Source organism: Adiantum capillus-veneris, chromosome 3 (assembly GCF_014529385.1).
Source record: "Adiantum capillus-veneris isolate H3 chromosome 3, ASM1452938v2, whole genome shotgun sequence".
Taxonomy (NCBI): Eukaryota; Viridiplantae; Streptophyta; class Polypodiopsida; order Polypodiales; family Pteridaceae; genus Adiantum; species Adiantum capillus-veneris.
The window spans coordinates 91,979,348-92,002,557 of NC_140933.1; the positions used below are offsets into that span (position 1 = coordinate 91,979,348).

Genomic DNA, 23,210 nt, shown 5'->3' on the forward strand with positions numbered 1-23,210 from the left:
AGATAGAAAAGCAAGAGTATGAAAGTGGAAGGTGGAATCTGCATAGATTCCACCTAATAGAAATAAAGAAGAGCCAGTAGTATGTCATCACATTTTTGAGAATTTCCTATTAGGGATGATTCTTTGATGGCGAACGAAAGGAGGAGCAGCAGTCAGGTGTGGAGGGCAACGTGGGCTGAGGAGCGAGCTTGCTGATAGCCGAAAGCTCTACTGAATGAGATGACGACGATAGGTTGCCACTGGGTGTAGAACACAGAACAATGATGAGGGAGGGAGAGGAAGGGACAACCTACATATATATATATTTTAAATGGGGCATAGGCTTGACACAGTGTTCACATGCTCTTGCATGGCTTAGTGTATCGTGGCGAAAGTAGTGATTTTCCACCTGTTTGAGTTTAAATGGGGGTAGTGATTTTCCACGTGTATGTTTGAGTTCAAATCAAGGATAGAAGTTTTGAGGGGTCCAAATTTTGAAGGGTAGCTCAGAGGCCAAAGCATGAACTCGATGGAATCTGCTAAGATTTTGCATAATAAAATGGAGAGAAGAGCCAGTAACTCGGTCCACTTCTATTTTTTATTATGTGCAATCTTCTCATATTATACCTTGGAGCTACCTCCACCTTCTAAAAGCCTTATTTGCATTCTCATGCAACAACGAACTCGAAATGACGACACCAAGCTCGTAGACAAGTCTCTCGACTTAACTCTGCCTCAAAGGCCTTAATGTCCTGAATGCAATCCATATGTATTGAAAAAAAACTCTACACCGTCTTTTGTTGACCTACTACTCAACCCTCTCCCCTAAGGCGGCCTGGCTCGCTGTCAACCCATCTCGCGACCTGCTTTCTACCACCTGCCTCCCCATCGTGTTGCCTATGCTACCTGCTAGAGCCACGTTTTTGGGTGTTGGTCTCCTGCCCCACCACATGCTGTTTGCCTTGTTGCCTACGACCTCCCATTTGGCTTCACTTTTCCTCCTTAATCCCCAAAGTATCTCGTGAGATTCCCTTAAATGAACCTCGTGTTCAAAATTGAACACACCTACTACTACCGTTCCAACTAAACATATTCATTTTGAACACACCTACTACCCTTCAAACTGAACATATTCAATGATGATTTACTTCATAAAGGGGACTTGAATTGAACCGTTCTTTAACAAACCAATTGTAGCATACTATTTACTTCATAAAGGGGACTTGAATTGAACCATTCTTTGTAGATTCTCCTTGGTCTTAAGTTTCAACTCTACAACCCAATAGAAAACCTCAAACCATCATCGGGTTTGAACGCAAGTAGGCACTCTAAATGCCTCTACCTCAACTGACGTAGCCACTCAGGCTCCTTTCAAGCACTGCTTGGAATAACATATTTTATGTAGAGAAAAAAATGCTCCTGGTCGTGCTTCTCTTGCACCTTGGCATCACTTCACAAGCTGCTTGCTCTTGCTCTTACGGTCGTCATCCACCACCTGCACGCCATGGTTTTGTCGTATGCCTCTCCCATGCAGCCACTGGCTGCCGTTTTCAATACCATCACCATCACCATCACTCTGATTCACATTGTAAGATTCCCCCTAATAAGTTGTTTTCCAAGAAATCAATTTCTAGGACATATTATATAGTTGATTGGTTTCCCATATGTATATATATATATTGAATATTTCAATCATGAAAACTTCAATTACGTCCTGCTTACGGAGTATCGCGCCTCGCGAGGTCGAAACAAGGTACGGATCTCTCTCTCTCTCTCTCTCTCGCTCTCTCTCTCACACACACACACACACACACACACACACTCACACGCGCGCGCGCGCGGAGGTTAGAATAGTTTTCGTTGGGGAGAGAGGCCATTCTATCTGTAAACGCATTAGACATTTTCAGGATTCAGGCTGTTTGATTACCTGCTTCACTTCAGCTTTCGACAGGTTGCTGTGCATAATCTTGCAATGTGCTTACGCTTAGCATTGGAATAGATGTACTTCACCATATTGCCGGTGAATGTGGTTTGGGTGAAATTGGATCATGAGAGATACGATAGTTGTCCAGTTTGCACGCAATACTTTTCTGCTGTAGCGATGCGGTCCAGCATGTATTTTTTGTGATTTGATCAAGTGAGATGGTAGACCGACAATGGACATTGACTTCGGTGGCTTAGCTATTTGGGTGCCTCATTAGTTGGTGCGTTAGGGGTATGATGATTTGTAAGCAGTGCTTTGTTGTCAATACTGGACCATTGCTCATGTTGGGCTGAATTTTGCTTACATAGCTTAAGTCTCAAATTCAAAAGAATGTTGTCTATCCAAGCCTCAAGAGTCAACGTTAATAACCCAAAGGCTAAACCATTCATTGTCTAGTCTCCACATAGGTAAGTTACGTGTAAAGGTTGTTTTTATAACATTGGATGACGGTTTCTTAGTGTACCATACCCTTTGAATTTTGTTCAGCCAGTTTCAGCAAAGTGGATATGATAAAATTGGTTTTGATGAATATGTATGGATTATCTTTCCAAGGCAACCTTGAAGGAAAAGAATGGTGGAAAGACCTTTCCTCATTTGTGCTTTTTTCAATGAGACTTTGTATTTGTTCTCTAAAGTTCAGGTTTCTATTTTCTGTTGGTATGGGGAGGTCATTGTTTTTCATCATCCTTTATGATTTTTCCAATATTTTAGGTAGTTTTTTTAAGTGAGGGTTTATTTTTCTTCGAAATGTTTTTAATAGCAGATTCTAGGCAAACTGGATCCAGCTTCAATGGATGTGGTCGGAAGGGCAAAGGAAGATGTCTCACTTCCCAAAGGTATGGTTGCTATTATACCAAAAAATTCTTGTTTTGAAAACAAAACTTGATTGACTTTCTAGTGAACTTATGATTGGTTTCAGAATTGTGTTTTGGTCACGACGTCACTTTTAAGATCGGTTCTGCTAAAACAAGTAGAACCTTGTAGCCTATCAAGTATATCATTGATAGTGGATATTGGAAACCTGTTCTTGATGGTCTTGTAGGTGATACACATTCTCCAAAATTTGTCTTTTGTATTGCGCTAGATCAAACCCTTCTCCAAAAAGCCTTTCACTTTGGCTCATGAAGCCTTCATTCTGGACTTTGCTTGCTCTGTAATGTTGTCGGTTCCTCGCAAGATCTTTCTGCAAGGATGACTCTCCTCGAATCAAAAAGTTTTGGAAGTTGAGAAGATCACTACAAGAATCATTTAAAAAAGTTCTTGCAACACGGCAACTTTTCAAGAGATTCTAACAATCCCTTTCTTGGCAAGTCTAGCTAACTCTGCTTGAATCCATTACACACATCAATAGATGTATTATGTCTAAATTTTGTACCTTATGGAAAAGTCTTTGCCAATTGCAATTTTTTTAATTGCACAAACCGAGAGATTCTGCCAATCTCTTTTTATTACATCCCAAATTTTTTGCAAAAACCCTCATTTGCGGTTGAAAATCCTTTTTTTTGAAGCTGTTGGAAGCAAAATCCATTCGCATTAATACGTAGGGCTCTTCGAAAGGATCAACTTTGACTTTTGACACATATCCCAATTCTCATCCATTGAAGATTTTTAGACGTCTCTAAGACTCAGAAAAGTATCACAAGGCTTTTTTTTTTCTTGCTTTTTACGGCAAAAACGAACTCTTACTTCTTCATCTCCTCTTTCTATTGTTGTTTCTTCTTCTAAAAAGCACCTTCTTCCAAACTCAATTTCTATAAAAATTTGCTTCTTCAAAAAGCATTTTTGTAAAAATCTTCGTCTACAACAATCCATTGCTACAGTTTTGGACAGGATCGCTTAGGGATTTACAATCGTTTGAGCTTTGATACCACTATCATCGGCAAGCCACTGGCAAGGTGGTAAGTTGAGAGTATGAGTTCTTTCTGTTAGAGATACACTTTTTGGGGGACATTGTTTGGACTAAGGGTGCTAGCATGGACCAATCGAAAGTGGCGGTTATTTGAGATTGGCCTACATTGAAGAATGTACTTGATGTTCGGAGCTTTTTGGGATTTATCCTCTTACTATTGACGGTTCATTTGTCTGTTTGCAAAGATTGCTTCGCCGTTGCATACCTTGATTGAGAAAGGGGTGCCATTCACAGATTATGGCTTTTGAGAGTCTTAAATACAAGCTGACTACAGGGCCATTGTTGAAATTACCAAATTTGTAGAAGACTTTTGAAGTTTACTATGATGCTTGTGGAGGCAGTCTAGGAACGGTCTTAATGCAAGATGGCCATGTCATAGCTTACAAGAGTAGGATGTTGTCCAAGCCAGAGAGGGTTGTACATATTTATGCAAAGGAGCTCTTGGCGCAGTGGAGGCATTACTTGTGCGCCATTTGGTCAGTCACATATACTCTCTCTCTAGAAAGGTGGTCCAGGCCAATCTCTTTGTCAGAGCCAGAATCCTTGTGCCGTGCATTGATTTTCTCTCTCTAAACTTGATTTTTGATTTTCTCTCTACTGTAGATTCTCTCTCTAGAACCCGTGATTTTCTTTTTCTATAATTAGTGGAGAATTTCTCTCTAAAAACAAAGACTTTCTCTCTTTAAATTGGATTTCATTAAAAAAGAAACTTTTTTTTTTTTCGACACACCATAGGGCCCATAGGGGGAGGTGTTACATGGTCGGGCAAGGGCCGCGTACCATCGGGCAAGAGCCACGCGTAGGCATCACCATGGCCACCTAATTGATGCACCACATGCTGGGAACGGCGGAGAGAACTCGTAGCAACCAGCTAGGAACCTCCTCCTCGGGTGACCCACCCCAGGAGGAGGATGCACTCGAGTGTCCAAGGGCAAGAGCCCTAGCAACGTGAACACCAGGTGAGCACAAGGTGTCCCTCTAGAGTGTGACCCAACGGGGGATTTGAACCCACAACCCATAGGTTGAGAGGCCAAAGCCTTACCGTTAAAAAAGAAACTTTTATCTATTGAATTATAAATAAAGCCGGCGCCCCCAATTAGTTGATATTTTTATGAATAAAAAGTTGGCTTCCCAAATTCTGGGAGTAGTTTTGCATTTTCAGGGATTCACTTGTGCACGCTGAGATCGTTTACAGATTGCCAGCACGTGATTGCACGAGCACCAACTCTTGGATTGCAGTCCTCCGACTCCTTGTATGAGAAGAGTTCTATTGATAAAGAAATACGCGAACGGGGGAGTTGACAGTCACAATCTAGGGCCATCGTGTACACTGTATAGGCATCCTGCTCTGACTCTCTCTCTCTCTCTCTCTCTCTCTCTCTCTCTCTTTCTCCCCCACTCTCTATTTCAGTTCACTTATTTAAGTTGTTTGAAGTGATAAAGCGTTCCCAAGTTTTGCAAATTGTGATTTCTTTGTGTCTTCCATCAAATCACTTGCCAAAAGTGATTATAGTGGCCCGTGGGTGATTTCTTTGTGTCTTCCGTCAAATCACTTGCCAAAAGTGATTATAGTGGTATCAGAGCTTCAACTGCTTTCTTGCCCTCTGCAAATCAAAGCACGATCCTAACAATGGAGATCACAATGGACAAGACGGAAATCCATGGAGTCCTTCCATCCAGAAGCATCTAGAGGAGACCCATGCTTAGTACACGGCTCGACAGTTGGTGTATCTGGTCGAGCAACAAAAGCAGAAACCCCAACGGATGATCGGGTTGATTTGGAGGCTTTGCACAACTATTTGGGCTCTCTTAATCCTCCTGTTACCCTTGCTATCCCTCAACAAAATTCTCAAATCTACTCTTCTCCGGAACACCGCTTTCTGTGCCAACGCTGCAACAAGCATCTGGACCTTCACAGACACCGAATCAGTGTTTTCAATTAAGCCCTCAACAAATGGTCAAGTACAAAGCTCAAGGGAAGTGCTACACTTGTGGCCACGTTGGATACACCTTCAGAGATTGTTCGGAAAGTCAACACGAAGATTTTTGGTGAAATTCAAGGATTACCTACCCATGGATGCCTAGTGCATGAACTTTGAGGAGTTGACGGATCGAGATGATTTGATACAGTTGTACAAAGAGGCTTTTGGATTAATTTGCTTTTTGTATACATGGATTTGACATGTTATGGCTGATGGCACGCGTCCATCATACCATGATGACGTTCACTATGGTGACTCTCCACCGACTTTGGATGGATGATCGCATTGAAAGAGACATCAGTTGGGAACTTTCCCTTTGATGCGATCCAATGTCATTTGCGTTGGAATGGTGTACACCTGTGACATATTTTCCATGTTGACTAGGAAGTATGAAGATTATTCCTTTTTATGCACAGTCCACACTGCTACCATTGCACATAAATGCCTAATTGTATGTTTATCTGCGGGAATAACTTGGGGAAACATTGTGCACATGTTAAGATGTGTGGATTTCTTTTTCTCTCTTTCTACTATATCTTGCAATCGAGGGCCATTGCTTTGATTTTAGAGGGTAGTATGTGATAGGTTTTAGGGTTAGGGTTTTTGTGTCGAGATCGTAGCCGCAACCGAACATTGTGTTCGTTTGGCCAGTCACACACTCTCTCTCAAGAAAGGTGGTCCATGCCAATCTCTTTGTCAAAGCCAGAACCCTCTATGTTACGCAATGATTATCTCTGTAGTTTCCTACGACGTTAAAATTCTCTTCTCTTCTTCTTCTAAACTTGAATTTTTGAATCTCTCTACTTCACCTACATATTTTCTCTCTCTAAAAACAGAGACTTTATCTCCCTCAATCAATTTCATGAATCTATCGAACCCCAATCAGCTGATATTTTTATGAATAAAAAATTGGTGCCCCTAAATCTGGGAGTAGTTTTGCTTTTGTTGGGACGATTTTTTAAAAAGAGGGAGAAGGGGTCAAATTCTGGGTGCCTTGCTTTTATGGCACTCCTTATTCTTGCAGCCCCTAAGTGGTTATAAAAGCACCACACCCCCCTTCACTTGCACATACACAAATCGTTTACAGATTGCCGCCGCGTGATTGCACGAGCACCAATTCTCAGATTTCAGCCCGCCCTCCAACTCCTTGTATGAGAAGAGTTCTTTTGATAAAGAAATACTTGAACGGGAGCATTGACAATGGAAGTTCAAGGCCATCAACTGTGTATAGTGTAAGGATTCTAGTTATTAATCCTTAATTAAGTACTTAAACTCATGATTAAGACTTAAGAAACTTGAACTTGACTTAGAGATAAGACTCAAAAGACTCTGTTCTGTGTTTGATTGATGAATGAATGAATGCTTAAACTGTTACAAGAGGTCTCTTATATAAAAACTGAAGAGACACGATGAAAAGACATGACCATAGGTCAAGGGACATGACTCTAGGCCAATAGTTGTGTCCTGCTGTAGAGTCGTGACCCTTCGGCATAAAGGTGCAGCCATTCGTTGAAGAGGCATGGCTATTCGCCGAACAGGTGCGACTCTTGAGCGAAGGGATGCATCCTTTGGAGAATCGGGGGTCTCGGATCTGGTGCGTCTTCGTATCTGCAAAAGAATCTAGTGACGAAGGTATTACAAGACAAATATATTTTTGGGTGATGACCTCACTCTAACATAGGTGATGGATCAATGAAGCTGGATGTAGGTGCATGGAATTGTAATGGATCAAGGAAGTTGGATGTAGGCGCATTTGAGGATAGCTTTAATGGAAGAGACATTATTTTTTACTCAGAAACGCATCAGACTCTTGGCGGCACATTACCTAGAGTGACTGGATACTATTGGGAGACTACTTGTAGGCAGGATGTGAGATAAACGCATAGAGGACTGGGGTCAGGTGTGGCAGTCCTATTCAGGGAGAAGCTTCAACCCCTCATTCGTATTGTTCGGAGAGACGAGCAGGCCAGATATATGTGGGTTAGATTTGGAGCGGAGACAGGGGGGCCACTCTACATCGCAATATGCTATTTTGTCCTAGCACATCTCATTATGCATCACCCAGGGGACAATCACCCTACATGATATTGGATGATGACATATGGGAGTTCTCTAGGGATGAAGATGTCATTCTTTTGGGAGACTTTAATGCCAGGATGGCCCAGTCTCAGACAGCTTTCTACGATACCTTAGAGGAAATGTTGAGAGAATTGGATGTCAGTGATATGGGATTGGCCAGGTGTTTGCAAGATGAAGAGCACACTGGATATGGGGGATATCTGACAGATTTGGGGACTGCACATGGACTGGCCATCTTGAATGGTCTCCGAGGTTTCTAGCGTCGAGTGGGTTCACTTGTTTTCCTCATGGACATGGGGCTAGCGCAGTGGATTATGTTTTGGCTCAGCCCAATTTCATACCCTTTATACAAGACTTTACAGTCAGGCCTAGGCCTATTGGGGTAGCAGTAGATCATGCTCTCCTCATGTTTACCATCTCATTCGAGTTCAACACAGCTTGATTGGCACAGAGATCTACGCATACCTGATATACTTTTACTTTGGAGATTGATTCTGTCTACATAGATGGTATCTATAGACTCTTATGCACATAGGATTAAGGGAGACCTCTAGGGCAGCTCACTTATATATTGACAGACACTACAAAATGTAGCAGCAGAGGCATACCCACACACTGAACTTGGGCTGCGACGACGTTCTGGGAGCATACCCCATAATAGTTGGTATGATGAGGAGTGCAGAGAGACCTGAGCCCGACTTCATAGGGAAATACTTCTAGGAGTCATTACTCACAGGTAGTCACGGATTGCTTCTCAGCGCTGGCACGATGGAAGAAGAGGTCGTTTCTAGCTCGACTAGAGCATGATTTATATGAGTTTTTTTTTTATAGCCAGGATTCTGGCGAGGCATGGCGACTCTTCCATGAGCACTCTCCCCCACCAATCATCACTTCTACGAAGGTATGTATCATCCCTCTACATAGTCTCGGGGCAGCCACCTCTTCCAGATTCACCAGAGCCATGCCCACACACGTGCTTTCTTTACCGCCGAGATGGTAAAGGAAGCCATTGACAAGATGAAGACCAGGAGAGCATTATGATCATGATGGCCTGGTAGTAGAGCATTTTATACATGCCAGAGATCTGCTTGCAGAGCTTCTAGCAGTGATGTTCAATCGTGCCATGTGTGAGGGCCTACCTGATACCTGGAGTTTGTTCACTATCGTACATGCAACAGACTTGGGCACCCAAGTCGGAAATCTATCACAACACATGAGAGAAACACTTAAAAATACTTCACACTTTAATCACAGTTCAATCGAGTTGACACGGCCTGGCGTAGTTCCGTGCCTAGAGAGATTGGCCCCAAAGATTGGTGCCCCTTTCGGTATTTATTTTTATATTAATGCTTGAGCAAAGTTACAATGCCCGCGGGTCTCCTCTACTCTGAAGCTCATCAGCAAATCCGAGCCAGAGAGTGGCCCTGGGTTCAATTTAAAGGCCCTGAGGGCTCTCAAAAGCAGTTACATGAAAATCTTCAAACTCAAAGCACTTGAGCCAAAAAGCTGCCAGCACTATTTGTGGAAATTCCGTAGAGTCCCGTAAAACGTGGAGATCCGTACGGCCTGTCACGTCATCAGCACAAAACGTGGAGCATTCGTATAGCTGCCACGTCATCAGCCTTATGAGATTTCTTTCTTTACTTTTTAAGTGTCCCTAGGGCCCCATGGTGAAACCGGCCCGTGGGGCGGTAGGCTTTGGCTTTCACCCGAAATTCTTCATTTTAGACACACACACAAAGCATTTTGCAAAAGAAACCTGCGACGGGAATTAACACTTGAACACACACACAGCTCGGAAGCTAGAATGCCTTGAGCAGACGCCGACAATCCTTAGGCCCCAAAATTGGCGCCCCTTTCGGTATTTCTTTATACTTTGAGAGGGTAAATTTACAAAGTAGAGTCGTGGGAATCCTTTGTCTATATCCAACTAGATACCACTTGATTTGGCCAAATTTCGGCAGCATAATAGCCCCAAAACTTGCGCGAAACCAATTCCCTGCTGGAACTCACTTCCACTCGCACAAACCCTCTGATTCCTGCCCAAAAACAGTAAAGTCAGCACGCTGTATTTACTGGTTTTTGCCCTGTTTTCAGCCCCAAACAGTCCCTTAACTGTCCTCTGCCAGTGGGGCACTACTCCCAATGGTTCTGGCATCAGTATGGCTGAAAAACAGTCAATTTACAGCGCATACACAGTGCTGAAAACGCACCTGTACGGTGAGGTTATGACCCTCACCGGTGCCTGCTTTGGAGTAACAGTTAGCTACCCCTGTTCCTGCTCAAGGAGGCTCTTGCCTCAGCACAAAAGCATGAAACCACATAGCTATACATCAGTCAAATGAAGAGCCCTCTTGTAGGGCATCACATAACTGCACGTAGGGGAGAGAGAGAGCAGTGTGTAGTGTGTAGGTCATCACTCCTAGCACCACACTGTACATAGAGAGGGAAAAAAAGCACTCCATAGCTCTTAACCTGTGATGACAGGTTCTCAATGAAGCATCCCCAGCATAAATCGAGCGCCCCCTCTGCTGCCCTTGACCTGTAATGCATCTGTGAACAACTAGATGCAAAAAGGGGAAGATTTCCATGGTTGCCAAAACCTGCGTATCGCTGAAAACGCAGCAAAACAGCCTTGTAAACACGCATCTGATGCCTTCCAATGCTGAAATGAGCTCCTTGGTCCTAGGTAAAGTCATGGGAAGCTAAAAAATGGAGAGAAATGGCTGAAAATCAGAGTTAATAGCCACCAAAACTGCTCCAGAAAGTCAGTAACGAGTTCTCTTCTCTCAGACTTGGTAAATTGGCCAAAAAGTGCCACTTGGCACTCATACATGCAATTTCCCCGCATAGGGCTTCTCGCTTAAAAATCTCTCAACTGGTGCATCAATTGACTTTGCAGCAGAGTAATAAACTGTTCCCTTGTCATTTTGAAGCTAATGACGTGAACAGATTTCAGGGCCCAAAATAGCAGTTCCCTAATTTTTAGGAGATGCTTCCGTTGGGCTCCCACTAGTCATCTGACCATCTATCCTCATTGGGACCGCATCGAAACGTGCAATGTGGCCCAACTGTCGGATACTTTCTGTTGGTGATCCCACCTTGACTTTATGCCTTTATTGAGTTCACTTCCTAGTATCCACCAACTTGCTAAGTGCGGCGGGGGTACCTACTTGATCTTGAACTGAGCCTAGACATCCTTTTACTTTACGAGTTCCAATGCCGACCAACTTCCCGTCTGCGGGTGAAACTACCGTTCACATTGGCCATACAATGTCCGACCATTTGCAACTTCAAAAAGAGGGTCTCAAAAATTAATAAAAAATCATTGGAAAGAAACCAACAACTAAGGTTAGCAGTTGCCATGTCCTCGTGACATACCAGTTGCCACGTCCTCGTGACACATGGAATGGGACCCTATAAGTTGAACAACTTATAACTTTAGGTCTTGTTGGTTGGACATGCCACGTCATAATTTGGTGACATACCCCCCTCTTGAAAGAATTGTAATCACCCTCGATCACTCCTGCAAAAACGGACAGAAGCCGTAAACCAGTTCAGTAGACACCGACTCTAAGTACCGACGCACTAGATGACTCAAATCTAGCACTTGCCCAAAGACGACGCAGTCAATGCACATTCATAATCTCATTCAAATCAAATCAGAGAAAAATCAATGTGGCAACGTATTTAGTAATTGCAACTGGATGCACACCGGACCTCAGAGATGTCAGATTAACTAATTCTTATTGCGATCATGTCTATAGAATCTCAAGACCAAAATGCTGCAGTCATTTCGCCTTTCAATCCTGCACTCAAACAAAATCACATGAGAGAGTACACATCAATTAGATTCAATTTCGGGAATTCCCAGTTTCAAGTTCCTTAGTCATAAAGTCATACAGCAGAATACTGTCAGCAATAGTATCCTTGAAATCCAAAGGGAAATCAGTTACTTTATTCCATCTAGGTAATCTGTGACGAAGGAGCAGACTAACTCCCCTCTTGTGCAGTCCCATCTGCACCAGATTCAACCTTGCTGATTTGCAGGATCTCTCGAAATAGACGCAGCTAAACCGAAAGCCTCAAGGTAAAGTTCCAATATGAGAGGAGTATTTGCTAGGTGCTCCTCCTCCATCCACTTTGCATCCTAGTTCTTGAATTTCACTACGAACCGCCGAATCACTTTACCTTTCACTTTCCTTTCTTTGTGAGCCAGTATCTGTTCTAGAACGAGTATCTCCTCACTCTCTTCCACTTTAGGTTGCTCATCAGGCTCCCTGTCAGTTGGCACCTCACCCTTAAAAGGTTTCAATAGACTCACATGAAAAGCATTGTGAATCTTCCAAGTGTTTGGCAACTTGAGTCTGAAGGATACATCATTTATCTTTGCTTGAATATGAAAAGGGCCATAATACCTCATGTTGAGCTTCGGAAAAAGGCGCTCTTTCTCTTTCGTTTCCTTAGGCGTGTCTTCTCAAAGCGTAAGAGCACCCAATCATCTTCCTTCAACTTCAAGTCTCGTCCATGTTTATCTGCTGCCTTCTTATGCCATGCTTGAGACTTCTCTAGAGCCTTGTGAACCTTTGCAAAATTAGTTTCCAAATCCCTCGTGTACTGATCCGCTTCAAAAATCTTGTCTTTGGTGCTTAGAAATGGAGGACCTTCTTAGCACCTTGGATTACCTCAAATGGCACCTTCCCTGTCGAAGAGTGAACCGTGTTGTTTTAGGCAAATTCCACCAAAGACAAGTACTTTTCCCATTGATTCTTTTGATCCAAAATGTAAGACTTCAATAAATCCAAAACCACTGAATTTGCTATCTCAGATTGCCCATCTGTCTGTGGATGGAATGAGGATGAGAACTGCAACCACGTGCCAATGTTCTCCTAAATTGCCCTCCAAAACAAACTCGTGAATCGGGGATCTGTGTCCGAGATTATTGACTTAGGCATGCAATGTAACCGAAAAATTTGTGAAATAAACAGTTTCGCCAAAGGGTCGGGCTTAACCGTCTTCTTTACCGGAATAAAGTGAGCTTGCTTGCTAAATTTGTCAATGACTGTCCAAATGCCATCGTGCCCACTTTGGGTCTCGGGAAGATAAAAAATGAAATCCATAGCAATCTTTCCCAGGTGTGGGAGGGAATGGGTAAAGGTTGTAGAAGTCATGGTGCCTTATGCCTGTCAAACTTGGCCTTTTGACATACTAAGCAACCGCGCACAAAGTCGTCCATATCCTTTTTGAGCCTCGGTTAGTAGAAGTAACGCTCAACACCCTTCAAGGTGGTATCTATGCCGTGGTGGCCTGAAAAAGGTGGATAATGGCATTCTGTCAAAACCTTTTCCCTCAACGACAGTGTAATACAACATCGTTTTACGCATCAAATAGCCATTCCATATAGAATAGCTTGTAATCATTTCCCCGCTCCGTATTTGGCTAAAGATGTCTCCAAAGTCGAGATCTATGGCGTACTGATCTACCATATCCTCAAAGCTTCGATGATGGATCGCGAATAGCCAGAACCAAGGGCTTCCGTAGTATCATAATCAGGAATTCCATTCCATGAAGTCATACAGCAGAATACTGTCAGCTTTCAGTATCCCTGAAGCTCAAAAAGACATCAGTGACTCTAGTATCTAAATCAAGGCATCTGTTGACAAAGGAGCGGAGTGACTCCCCTCTTGTGCATCCCACTGCACCATATCTCCGGCCAAGCTGAATTTTTGGGTTCCATTTGGAGTAGACTATGCTAAACCAAAAGCATCGAGGTAAAGTTTCACAATCTGAGGAGTATCTGCTAGGTCCTCCTCCATCCACTTCGCATCCAATGTAGGATAGTTCTTGAACTTAACCAAGAACCGCCTTCGGACTTTACCTTTATTCTTCGTATCCTTATGTGCCAAAATCTGTTCAGGAACAAGGATCTCCTCGTTTTCTTCCACTTCAGGTTGCTCATTAGGCTCCCCATCATCAGGCACATCACCCTTAAAAGGTTTCAAGAGACTCAATGAAATGCATTGTGAATCCTCCAAGTATCTGGCAGTTTCAATCGGAAGGAGACATCATTTATCTTTTCAGTGATCTGGAAAGGTCCGTAGTATCGCATACTAAGCTTTGGAAAAAGCCTCTCCTTTCCCTTTTTCTTTCTCAGGCGCGCCTTCTCAAAATGTAAGAGCACCCAATCATTCTCCTTCAATTTCAAGTCGTGACGATGGCGATCCGCTGCCTTTTTGTGTCGTTCTTCAGACTTCTGCAAAGTCTCCCGAACCTTGGCAAAAGCCGTATCTAAGTCTCGTGTATATTCATCCGCTTCAAAAATCTTATCTTTCGTGCTTAGGAAGGGTGGAACCTTCGAAGCACCTTCAACAATCTCAAATGGCGCCTTCCCCTTCGAAGAGTGTATCAAATTCCACCAAAGGTAGGTACTTTTTCCATTGAGTCTTCTGATCTGAGATATAAGACTTCAATAAATCTAGAACCATTGAATTTGCAATCTCAGATTTCCCATCAGTCTGCACGTGGAACGATGACGAGAAGTGCAACCGCGTGCCAATGTTCTCCCAAATTGCCTTCCAAAACAAACTCGTAAATCTGGGGTCTCTGTCGGAGACAATCGTCTCAGGCATGCCATGTAATCTGAAGATCTGGGCCACAAACAGTCTCGCTAAGTGATGCGGCTTAACTGTTTTCTTCACTGGAATGAAATGAGCTTGTTTGCTAAATCTGTCAATAACAGTCCAGATACCATCGTGACCACTCTGTGTTCTCGGGAGATAAAAAATGAAATCCATTGCAATACTTTCCTAGGTGCGGGTGGGTATGGGTAAAGGCTGTAACAATCCCTGTGCCTTATGCCTGTCAAACATGACCTTCTGGCATACTAAGCAATTGCGCACAAACTCTTCCACATCCTTTTTGAGTCTCGGCCTTATGCCTGTCAAACTTGACCTTCTGGCATACTAAGCAATTGCGCACAAACTCTTCCACATCCTTTTTGACTCTCTCTACCCCTTTCATGGTGGTAGCAATGCCGCGGTGACCCGTAAAAGGTGGATAGTGGCATTCAGTCATAACCATAGTTTTTTCCAGGCGCGTCCGATTGCCCAATCGGGCTTCCTCACGCGTGCGCGCATGGTTGCCGCATGGTTCAGTTTTTCGGACGCGAGCAGGGGATTTTTGACGCGCTGGCAAAAAAACCCCCGATTCGTCAAATGTGGCCCAAAACGCCTCTGCGCGAATTGTGAAAAACCTGCAGCCATCCCGTTTGTGCAGAGAGAGCCCCCATCAAAGCTTGAGAGCCGAGAGGACTCAAGACCGCGAGCCGGGAGCCCTACCCAGTGCCCACACACTCTCCCGCACGCGGCTGATTCTTCACCTACGCCGTCCGTTACTCGTGAGGCCTCCACTTTGTCAAGGTTTGCAACTTTGTAGTGTGCACCTTGCAAGTTTGCAGAATCCATATGGGCCGAGTGAAGCGTCCCGAATGGCAGTATGTAGAACAATTGAAGCCTCAAAAGAAAGGGCAATTTACATGTAAATGCAAGTATTGTGGGCATACTTGGGACGGCGGTCCCTCTCGTATTCGTGCACATTTATTGTCCCTCTCTGGCTATGGTGTAGGCCCATGTGGACTGGTGCCAGAGGACGTCAAAGAGGTGGTCACAAGATTGCATGTAGATGTACAGAATGATGGGAAGGACCCAAATGCATTTGTAGATGCCTTGGTGGATGATTTGGGAGCTAATGCCTCTGCCTCAGGCTCAATGAGTACACATGCATCAGGGAGTGCTCATGTAAGTGCCTGTCACAAAAAAAATACGGAAGCGTAAACTGACGTTTAATTGCACTTCAAATACTCAAGAGAATTAGAGAGAGCGAGAAAACTTGACACTTCATTGGGGACCAGAAGATGGGTTGGTCCCCCCCCCATAAAGAGAATATCTTTATTACTAAGGGAGAATCTTTACAAGCACAGGAACGAGGCATACGCCCGTCCTCTATTCTTTCTTCTGTTCGGTTCTGACTACTGACTGAGAAAGTGTTTCCACTTTCTTACTGCTTAGGGGATTTCCCCTCTTCTGTGAGACTGGTTGGAAGCTCTCGAAAAGAGAGTATCTTCCGAAACAGCTCATCGGAAGCTCTCACAGAGGAGAGTCCATCTTCCGTTATGTGTTGCCTTCATGCTCATTCATTCATGCATCGAGCACAAAAGAGAAACAAGCAAAATGCACACGCACATGCTTGCTGAAATTTTCTGCACATAACCTGAAATTCTTACCTGTGCACACCCCTACGCCGAAACAGAGGTCTTCTTCGCGATGGAATCGCGCCAAACTTGATGTAGACTTAGGATAAGGAGAGAGAAGAGAATTTCTATGGCTGATCTGCTGAAAACAGCCCTAATCGAGGTGATTAGGGGCTGAAAACAGAGAATTTCAGCAGCCTCACTCTGCTAAGAGAGCGTCTACGGCAGCTTCTCGCGATGAAACTTCACCAGAAGGTGTCTATGACTGTGAGATCCCTTGTTCTTGACAATGGGAGCACAAGGCTACCACATATGTTGCAAGGGGCTGCTCTCAAGCTTCAATGGAGGGCTCCACCGCGTAGAGCACGCTCACATTAGGGGGGGTAGGTGCACTGCCAGCCCTGAAAATGGGGGAGGGGGGGCTCCTAAATAGCCATCAGGGAGAGGGGGCGCTAGGAAGAGAGAGAGGGTGAGAGTGAGAGTGAGAGAGTTAGTTTGCATTGGTAAGTGTGCCACTTGACACACTTACTTTAAAAACTTAAAAACCATTCAACTTTTGACTTTAAAAACTTCTAGCTCATTAATTAAAAATGTGCAACTAACTAACAACTGCTACCAATGATTCTTTTATGAGAACACCAAAGGTCTGCCGGCGCAATGCCGCACGGGCACTGCACCGCCTTTACCTGTTCACACTTGTCCGGCCGCCCGCCCGGGCACGGACCGTTAAATTTAATTTCACGAAATTTACCCTAAGGCTTTATTAGCTTTATTAGCCTTAGGGTCACTGTTCTAAGGACCCCATCTCATTCATGTGCTTGTACTGACGCGCGTATTTTTCTGAGCCTAAAATCTGAGGCTACTGCTTACCCCTTTTTGAAGACCCGATTTCCCAATCACTAGGGCTTCAGGGTAATTTCTGCTAAGGTCCCTCTGAGGTGTTCTAGCCCGCATTTAGGCTCACTTGAGGCCTTAGAACTGCTAGGTCTATTCTGGTGTGCACACAACTAATTAGATAATTCTTTTCTCGTAAATAAATTAATTATTTACAAAGTCTGACTTACTTACATCCCTCTTGGTTCTAAACAGTTGACCTCAACTGTAGAGCGTCAACATAACTGTGCAAGATGTCAGGGTAGTCCTTGAGATCGGACTCAGTCATCCACTTTGCATCTAAAGGAGTGTAATTCTTGAACTTGACTAAATACTTTCGATGTAGACTCCCCGACTTGAGTTGTCTCTCCGAGTGGTGTATTATCTGTTCAGGTTGAAGGATTTCCTCAGTCTCTTCGACTTCTAGAGGATCTTCTTGTACTGGCGCCACTGGAGGAGGTCCAACATATGGTCGGAGGAGACTGACATGAAAAGCATTGTGGATGCGCCAGTGAGAAGGCAAATCCAATCTGAAAGTCACATCATTGACTTTATCTGTAATTTTGAAAGGGCCGTAGAATCTATGGGAAAGTTTGACAACTTTCCCTTTGCCGATCCGCTTTTTCAATCTAGCTTTCTCAAACCGAAGCAGGACATATTGTCCTTTTTCAAGATTGAGATTCCTTCTGTGCTTGTCTGCTTTTCTCTTCTGTTGCTCTTGAGTACGAAGAATCGCTTGCTTTACTTGTTGATGGGCAATATCAATATTGCGCACAAATTCATCTGCGGCGAAGATGTTTTCTTTGGTCACCATAATAGGAAGTAAGAGTGGCTTCCCGTAAATAATTTCGAAGGGGGCTTTACCAGTTGAGGAATGTATGGTATTATTATACGCAAACTCAACTATTGGTAAGTACTGTTCCCATTCGGATTGTCGTTCCGAAACATAGCACTTGAGGAGATCTAAAACAGTGGCATTAGCGATTTCGCTTTGACCATCTGTTTGAGGATGATAAGCTGATGAAAAATCAAGCTTAGTTCCCAAGTTTTCAAACAATGCCTGCCAAAATAGACTAGTCCTGCGGGGATCTCTGTCGCTCACAATAGTCTTTGGCAATCCATGGTGTTTAAAAATTTGAGCTAGAAATATTCTAGCCATGTGATCAGCTTTGATCGTCTTCTTTACTGGAAGGAAATGGGCTTGCTTACTGAATCTGTCTACTATAGTCCAGATTGCATCATTTCCGTTCTTGGATCGAGGAAGATCCGTAATGAAATCCATGGCAATACTTTCCCATGGCGTGTTAGGCACAGGGAGCGGCTGAAGCTTGCCATAAACTTTATGTCTGTCATATTTCACTTTTTGGCATACTAAACACTCACGTATATGTTTTTCAATGTCCGCACGGAGTGTCGGCCAAAAGAAATACCTTTCGAGGGCACTAGTGGTGGAAGCAATTCCCCGATGCCCGGCATAAGGAGAATTATGTGCTTCATCCATCACCTTTTGTCGTAAGGGCTGATCTATGCATATTGCTTGTTGACGATAGAGTGTATTATCCCTGATAGAATAAGGTGGCTTTGAGTAACCAGCTTGAAGATCTGCCCAAATTGTGGCGAAGTCTGGATCTTGAGGATACATCTCGCTGAGAGATTCTAGTTCCTCATGATAAATTGTTGTGAGTGCATTGATCTTTGGACGCCTGGAGAGAGCATCTGCAACTGCATTCTTTGTTCCAGAAGTGTGTAAAATCTGAAAATGAAACATTGAAAGAAAGTTGGCCCATCTCATCTGCTTTTCTGATAACTTTCTCTGTGTGAGAAAGTAGCGAAGACTTTGATGATCTGTCTTGATAATAAAATCAGCTCCTAATAGATAGTGTTTCCAAATGGAAAGAGCATGAATTACTGCCATTAGCTCTTTTTCGTATATGGAGGCATGCAACTCTGCATCTTTAAGGCGCCGACTTTCATAGGCTATCGCGTGACCCTCTTGGTTCAAAACTGCTCCTACACAATCTCCAGATGCATCGCAGTATACCTCGAAAGGTTTGCAAAGATCAGGGACGGTAAGAACGGGTCCGTGACTGAGTAGATACTTAAGCTTTTCGAAAGCTTGTTTTTGTCCAGACCCCCAATGGAATGGAATCCGCTTCTTTGTCAGGTCATGGAGGGGACCTGCTATCGCGGCAAAAGCTCGAATGAAACGCCGATAATAAGAACAGAGGCCAAGGAAACTTCGTACATCATGTACTGTAGTTGGCGTAGGCCATTCTACAACTGCTTGAATCTTATCAGGGTCCATTCTCACCTGGTTGTGAGATACTATATGGCCCAAATAGTGGATTTCTTTTAGAAAGAACTCACTCTTCTTAGCATTCACAAATAATTTGTGTTTGCGTAATTCTTCAAACACTAAGGCGAGATGCTTATAGTGTTCGTCTTCCGTTTCTGAGAAGATTAAGACGTCATCAAAGAAAACGCCTGTAAAGCTTCTGTATGAGTGGAAGATTCTATCCATCATTCTGTTGAATGTAGCTGGTGCATTAGTGAGCCCAAAAGGCATCACTAGAAATTCATACAACCCGAAGGTTGTTCTAAATGAAGTCTTATGCACATCCTGAGGAGCTATGCGGATTTGATGATAACCGCTCTTCAAGTCTATATGACTAAAGACTCTGGCTCCTTGTAACTTATCAAGAATGTCGTCAATCCGAGGGATTGGAAATCGATTCTTGATTGTGATCTTATTTAGAGATCTATAGTCTATGCACATGCGGAATGTGCCATCCTTTTTCTGTACTAGCAAGACAGGTGAACAATATGGAGAAGTACTAGGCCTTATTAAGCCCTTCTCCAAAAGTTCGTTAACCTGCTTGAGAATTTCCTCTTGCTGCATTAGACTAACTCGATAAGGGGGCTGATTTGGAGGAGAACTTCCTGGGATCAAATCAATGGTATGATCCTCAGGTCGCGAAGGTGGGAGTTCATTTGGAAGTTCATCTGCAAAACAATCTTTATATCTTTCTATTAACTTAAGTCTTTTTTGCTCTAAAGAGGAAGAAAGTTGTGAAGCAGACACATCTCTCTCTCTTGCAAAAATCAAGTACGCTGAAACACACTTTTTCATTTCTTTCTTGATGGCAATGTGGTTGGCGATAGGAATACGCCAATCACCTGCATCTGCAAGTACAAGATGCTCCTTTCCTTTATGAGCAAAAGATAAGGTTTTCTGAACATAGTCAGGAATGGGATGCATCTTGTAGTGCCAAGGCATTCCCAAGATAACATCGCATCCTTCAAGTGAAGCTAGTAAGAAAGACTCTTGATCCTTGTAGTCGTCGACCTTTAGATTCAACTTCCCTATGATTGGAGTAGAGTTTGAGTTCTGCCCTTTGAAAGCTGATTGTGCTTGAATAGAGACTCCAAAACGATTGGGCTGCAAGTTCAGGTCGTCAGCTAGCTGGGTAGAGATGAAGTTGTCTGTACTACCAGGGTCAAACAAAATAAGAGCCCGCTGGTTGTTGATACTACCCCATGCTTTGAGAAGAGCTCTTTCTTTTCCATCCTTGGTTGTATTTCCCTGTACATCTGGGACTGCATTGGAAGAGGGTGGTTGTGGAGGTTTGGTAGGACAATCACCCTTCATATGACCAACTTGTCCGTACTTGAAGCATCTTCCTTCACTAATGTATGTTTGCAACTCAGCAGGAGAGAGATATCTCCCTTTCTTGGGCTGATTTGGCTTTGCTTCTGCTTCGGAGGCGGTTCTTTTCTTCTTTTGAGAAGAAGTAAGAGAGGTAGGCTGCTCATGGAGAGCCTTCTGCTTAGCATGGTAAGTGCTTTGCTCCATCTTCCTAGGAGTACCCTTGTCATGTATTCCATCAGCTATGCGGGCTGATTCCATAAGTATCTGCAAGTTACCTCGAGGGTAAAGCTTCATAGCCTTTTGCAAGGCTTCATGCAAACCTGCTTCAAACTTGCGCATCTTCTCCGAATCGTCAATCTTCTTGAATGGAGTGACTTTCAAGAGAACGTCCCAAAACCTATCCACATAGCGTGGAACGGTTTCGTTCTCTGATTGTGAAAGTCGATCCCATTCTTTCTTTACCTCTTCCTCATAGTCTGGAGGAAGGAACTGTGCGTAGAACTCCTTCTTGAAAGCGGTCCAATCTTGGGGTTTGCGTTCTTCCAGGATAAGGGTTAACCACCAATTGCTTGCGGTGCCTTTCAGGTACAAACTAACATGGCGAAGCTTGGATCTTTCTTTAAAATTCCCTTTAGCAAATGCAACTTCAAATTGGCGGATGAAAGCCAAAGCTTTGTCATTATCACGCCGTCCATTGTAGGTGTCGAATTTCACATCTTTATCTCCCGACTTGAATGTTTTCTGCCTATGGTGCTTCTTCTTATGGTGCTCCTTCTTTCGATGCTTAGACTCCTTGGGGACAGGAGTCCTTTCCCTTGAATGCACTTCTTGCTGCGACGGATCGTCGAGAAACATGTCTTCCGGAGAAACTATGTCTTCCAGATCCTTCATGAAAGAGAATTGAGGGGAATCAGGGGGATCCTGCTCTTGAACTTTTGGATTAAACCGCACATGACGTTCTGGAGATTTCTTCTTCCTCTCGTGCATGCGGGAAGTTCCAATCAAAGGATCTTTTCTTGGTTGTGGCGCCTTTGGGTTCTGCGGAATTTCTCCCGACCCCATCGGCATTTTCTCCTTCCCTTTTTCAAGAGTATGGAGAATCTTTTGGACTTCTGGATGGGAGAGAGCTTTCTGCAACTCTTCCACTTGCTGTTGAAGGAGAGATAACTCTATCTCGCGTCCTCCCATTTCTGCAGTCTGCCAAGAGTCGTCAATCCCTTCAGGAAGAGAGAGAGGACCTTGCTCTGATACCACTGTCACAAAAAAAATACGGAAGCGTAAACTGACGTTTAATTGCACTTCAAATACTCAAGAGAATTAGAGAGAGCGAGAAAACTTGACACTTCATTGGGGACCAGAAGATGGGCTCGTCCCCCCCCATAAAGAGAATATCTTTATTACTAAGGGAGAATCTTTACAAGCACAGGAACGGGGCATACGCCCGTCCTCTATTCTTTCTTCTGTTCTGTTCTGACTACTGACTGAGAAAGTGTTTCCACTTTCTTACTGCTTAGGGGATTTCCCCTCTTCTGTGAGACTGGTGGGAAGCTCTCGAAAAGAGAGTCTATCTTCCGAAACAGCTCATCGGAAGCTCTCACAGAGGAGAGTCCATCTTCCGTTATGTGTTGCCTTCATGTTCATTGATTCATGCATCGAACACAAAAGAGAAACAAGCAAAATGCACACGCACATGCTTGCTGAAATTTTCTGCACATAACCTGAAATTCTTTTGTTCAGGTCAAAACATATTCGACGTTTATCCATCGTTTAGTTCTCTCCCAACAGAATGAGTAAAGAAACTGAAGTCCATCAAGTACAATCTCTGAGCCCTTTATTTGTCAAAGTCGCTTTCTCGGCCCGGTAGTCAACCACGGCGTAGTTCTTGTGGTACCAAGTGATTCCGAGTAGAACGTCACTCGCTTGCCGTGAACACCCATGTCATTGCAAACGAAGTTTGCCAACGCTCGATGTAATGGCAACATCCCGTATCCGGGTGCCAGTCGAACTACCTCCGCCTGTGGCGTCAGTCTGTCAGGCGTAAATCCAAATCGAGCCGCCAATTTCAAGTGAAAAGAAGTTGGCCTTGGCTCCTTCAAAAGAGCTTCTTGATCCTTCACTTTGCCCTAAAAGCGGCAAAGTTTGTACTTTCATTCATTTGATTCGGTGCAAGTCCCACGCCATGTGGTACGAGTTCTGCTTTTTATCTGCCTTTTCGTCCATGTTCCTCATTTGCTCTCGAACTCTCAGGCCTGTCGTCGTCCTTATCATTCTGTTCTTTCAGTGCCTTTTGAGGGCACTGCGCGGAGATATGTCCATGTTCCCCGCATCCAAAGCACTTCCCCTCCCTGATGAAGCGAGCTCGCTCTTGAGGAGTAAGCTTGGGTCATGCATCCTTCTTCTCTGGGTTGCTCTTTCTCTTTCTACTTTCATTCCCAGAAGTCTGTTCGGCTCGTTGTGTCATGTCCTCATCGGTGGGGTAGGTTAGACTGCCAGAGTGAATGGCAAAG

The 23,210-nt window shown here is 43.8% G+C and overlaps 1 protein-coding gene across 3 annotated transcripts in view; it reads left to right on the forward strand.

Annotated features, from left to right (window-relative positions):
- The first annotated feature begins 1,660 nt into the window (after positions 1-1,660).
- Positions 1,661-23,210, forward strand: part of LOC147461303 (protein Dr1 homolog) — a 44,142-nt gene continuing 22,592 nt past the window's right edge. Inside the window, exons 1-2 of one of the 3 annotated variants that reach the window (XM_086508880.1) lie at positions 1,661-1,732; positions 2,727-2,799. In XM_086508880.1, the coding sequence (XP_086365006.1) occupies positions 2,754-2,799 (46 nt within the window). In that variant the 5' untranslated portion in view covers positions 1,661-1,732; positions 2,727-2,753. Of the gene's footprint in view, positions 1,733-1,803; positions 1,931-2,726; positions 2,800-23,210 lie in introns of those variants that run through there. The other 2 variants (XM_086508882.1, XM_086508881.1) reach the window with 2 other exon arrangements.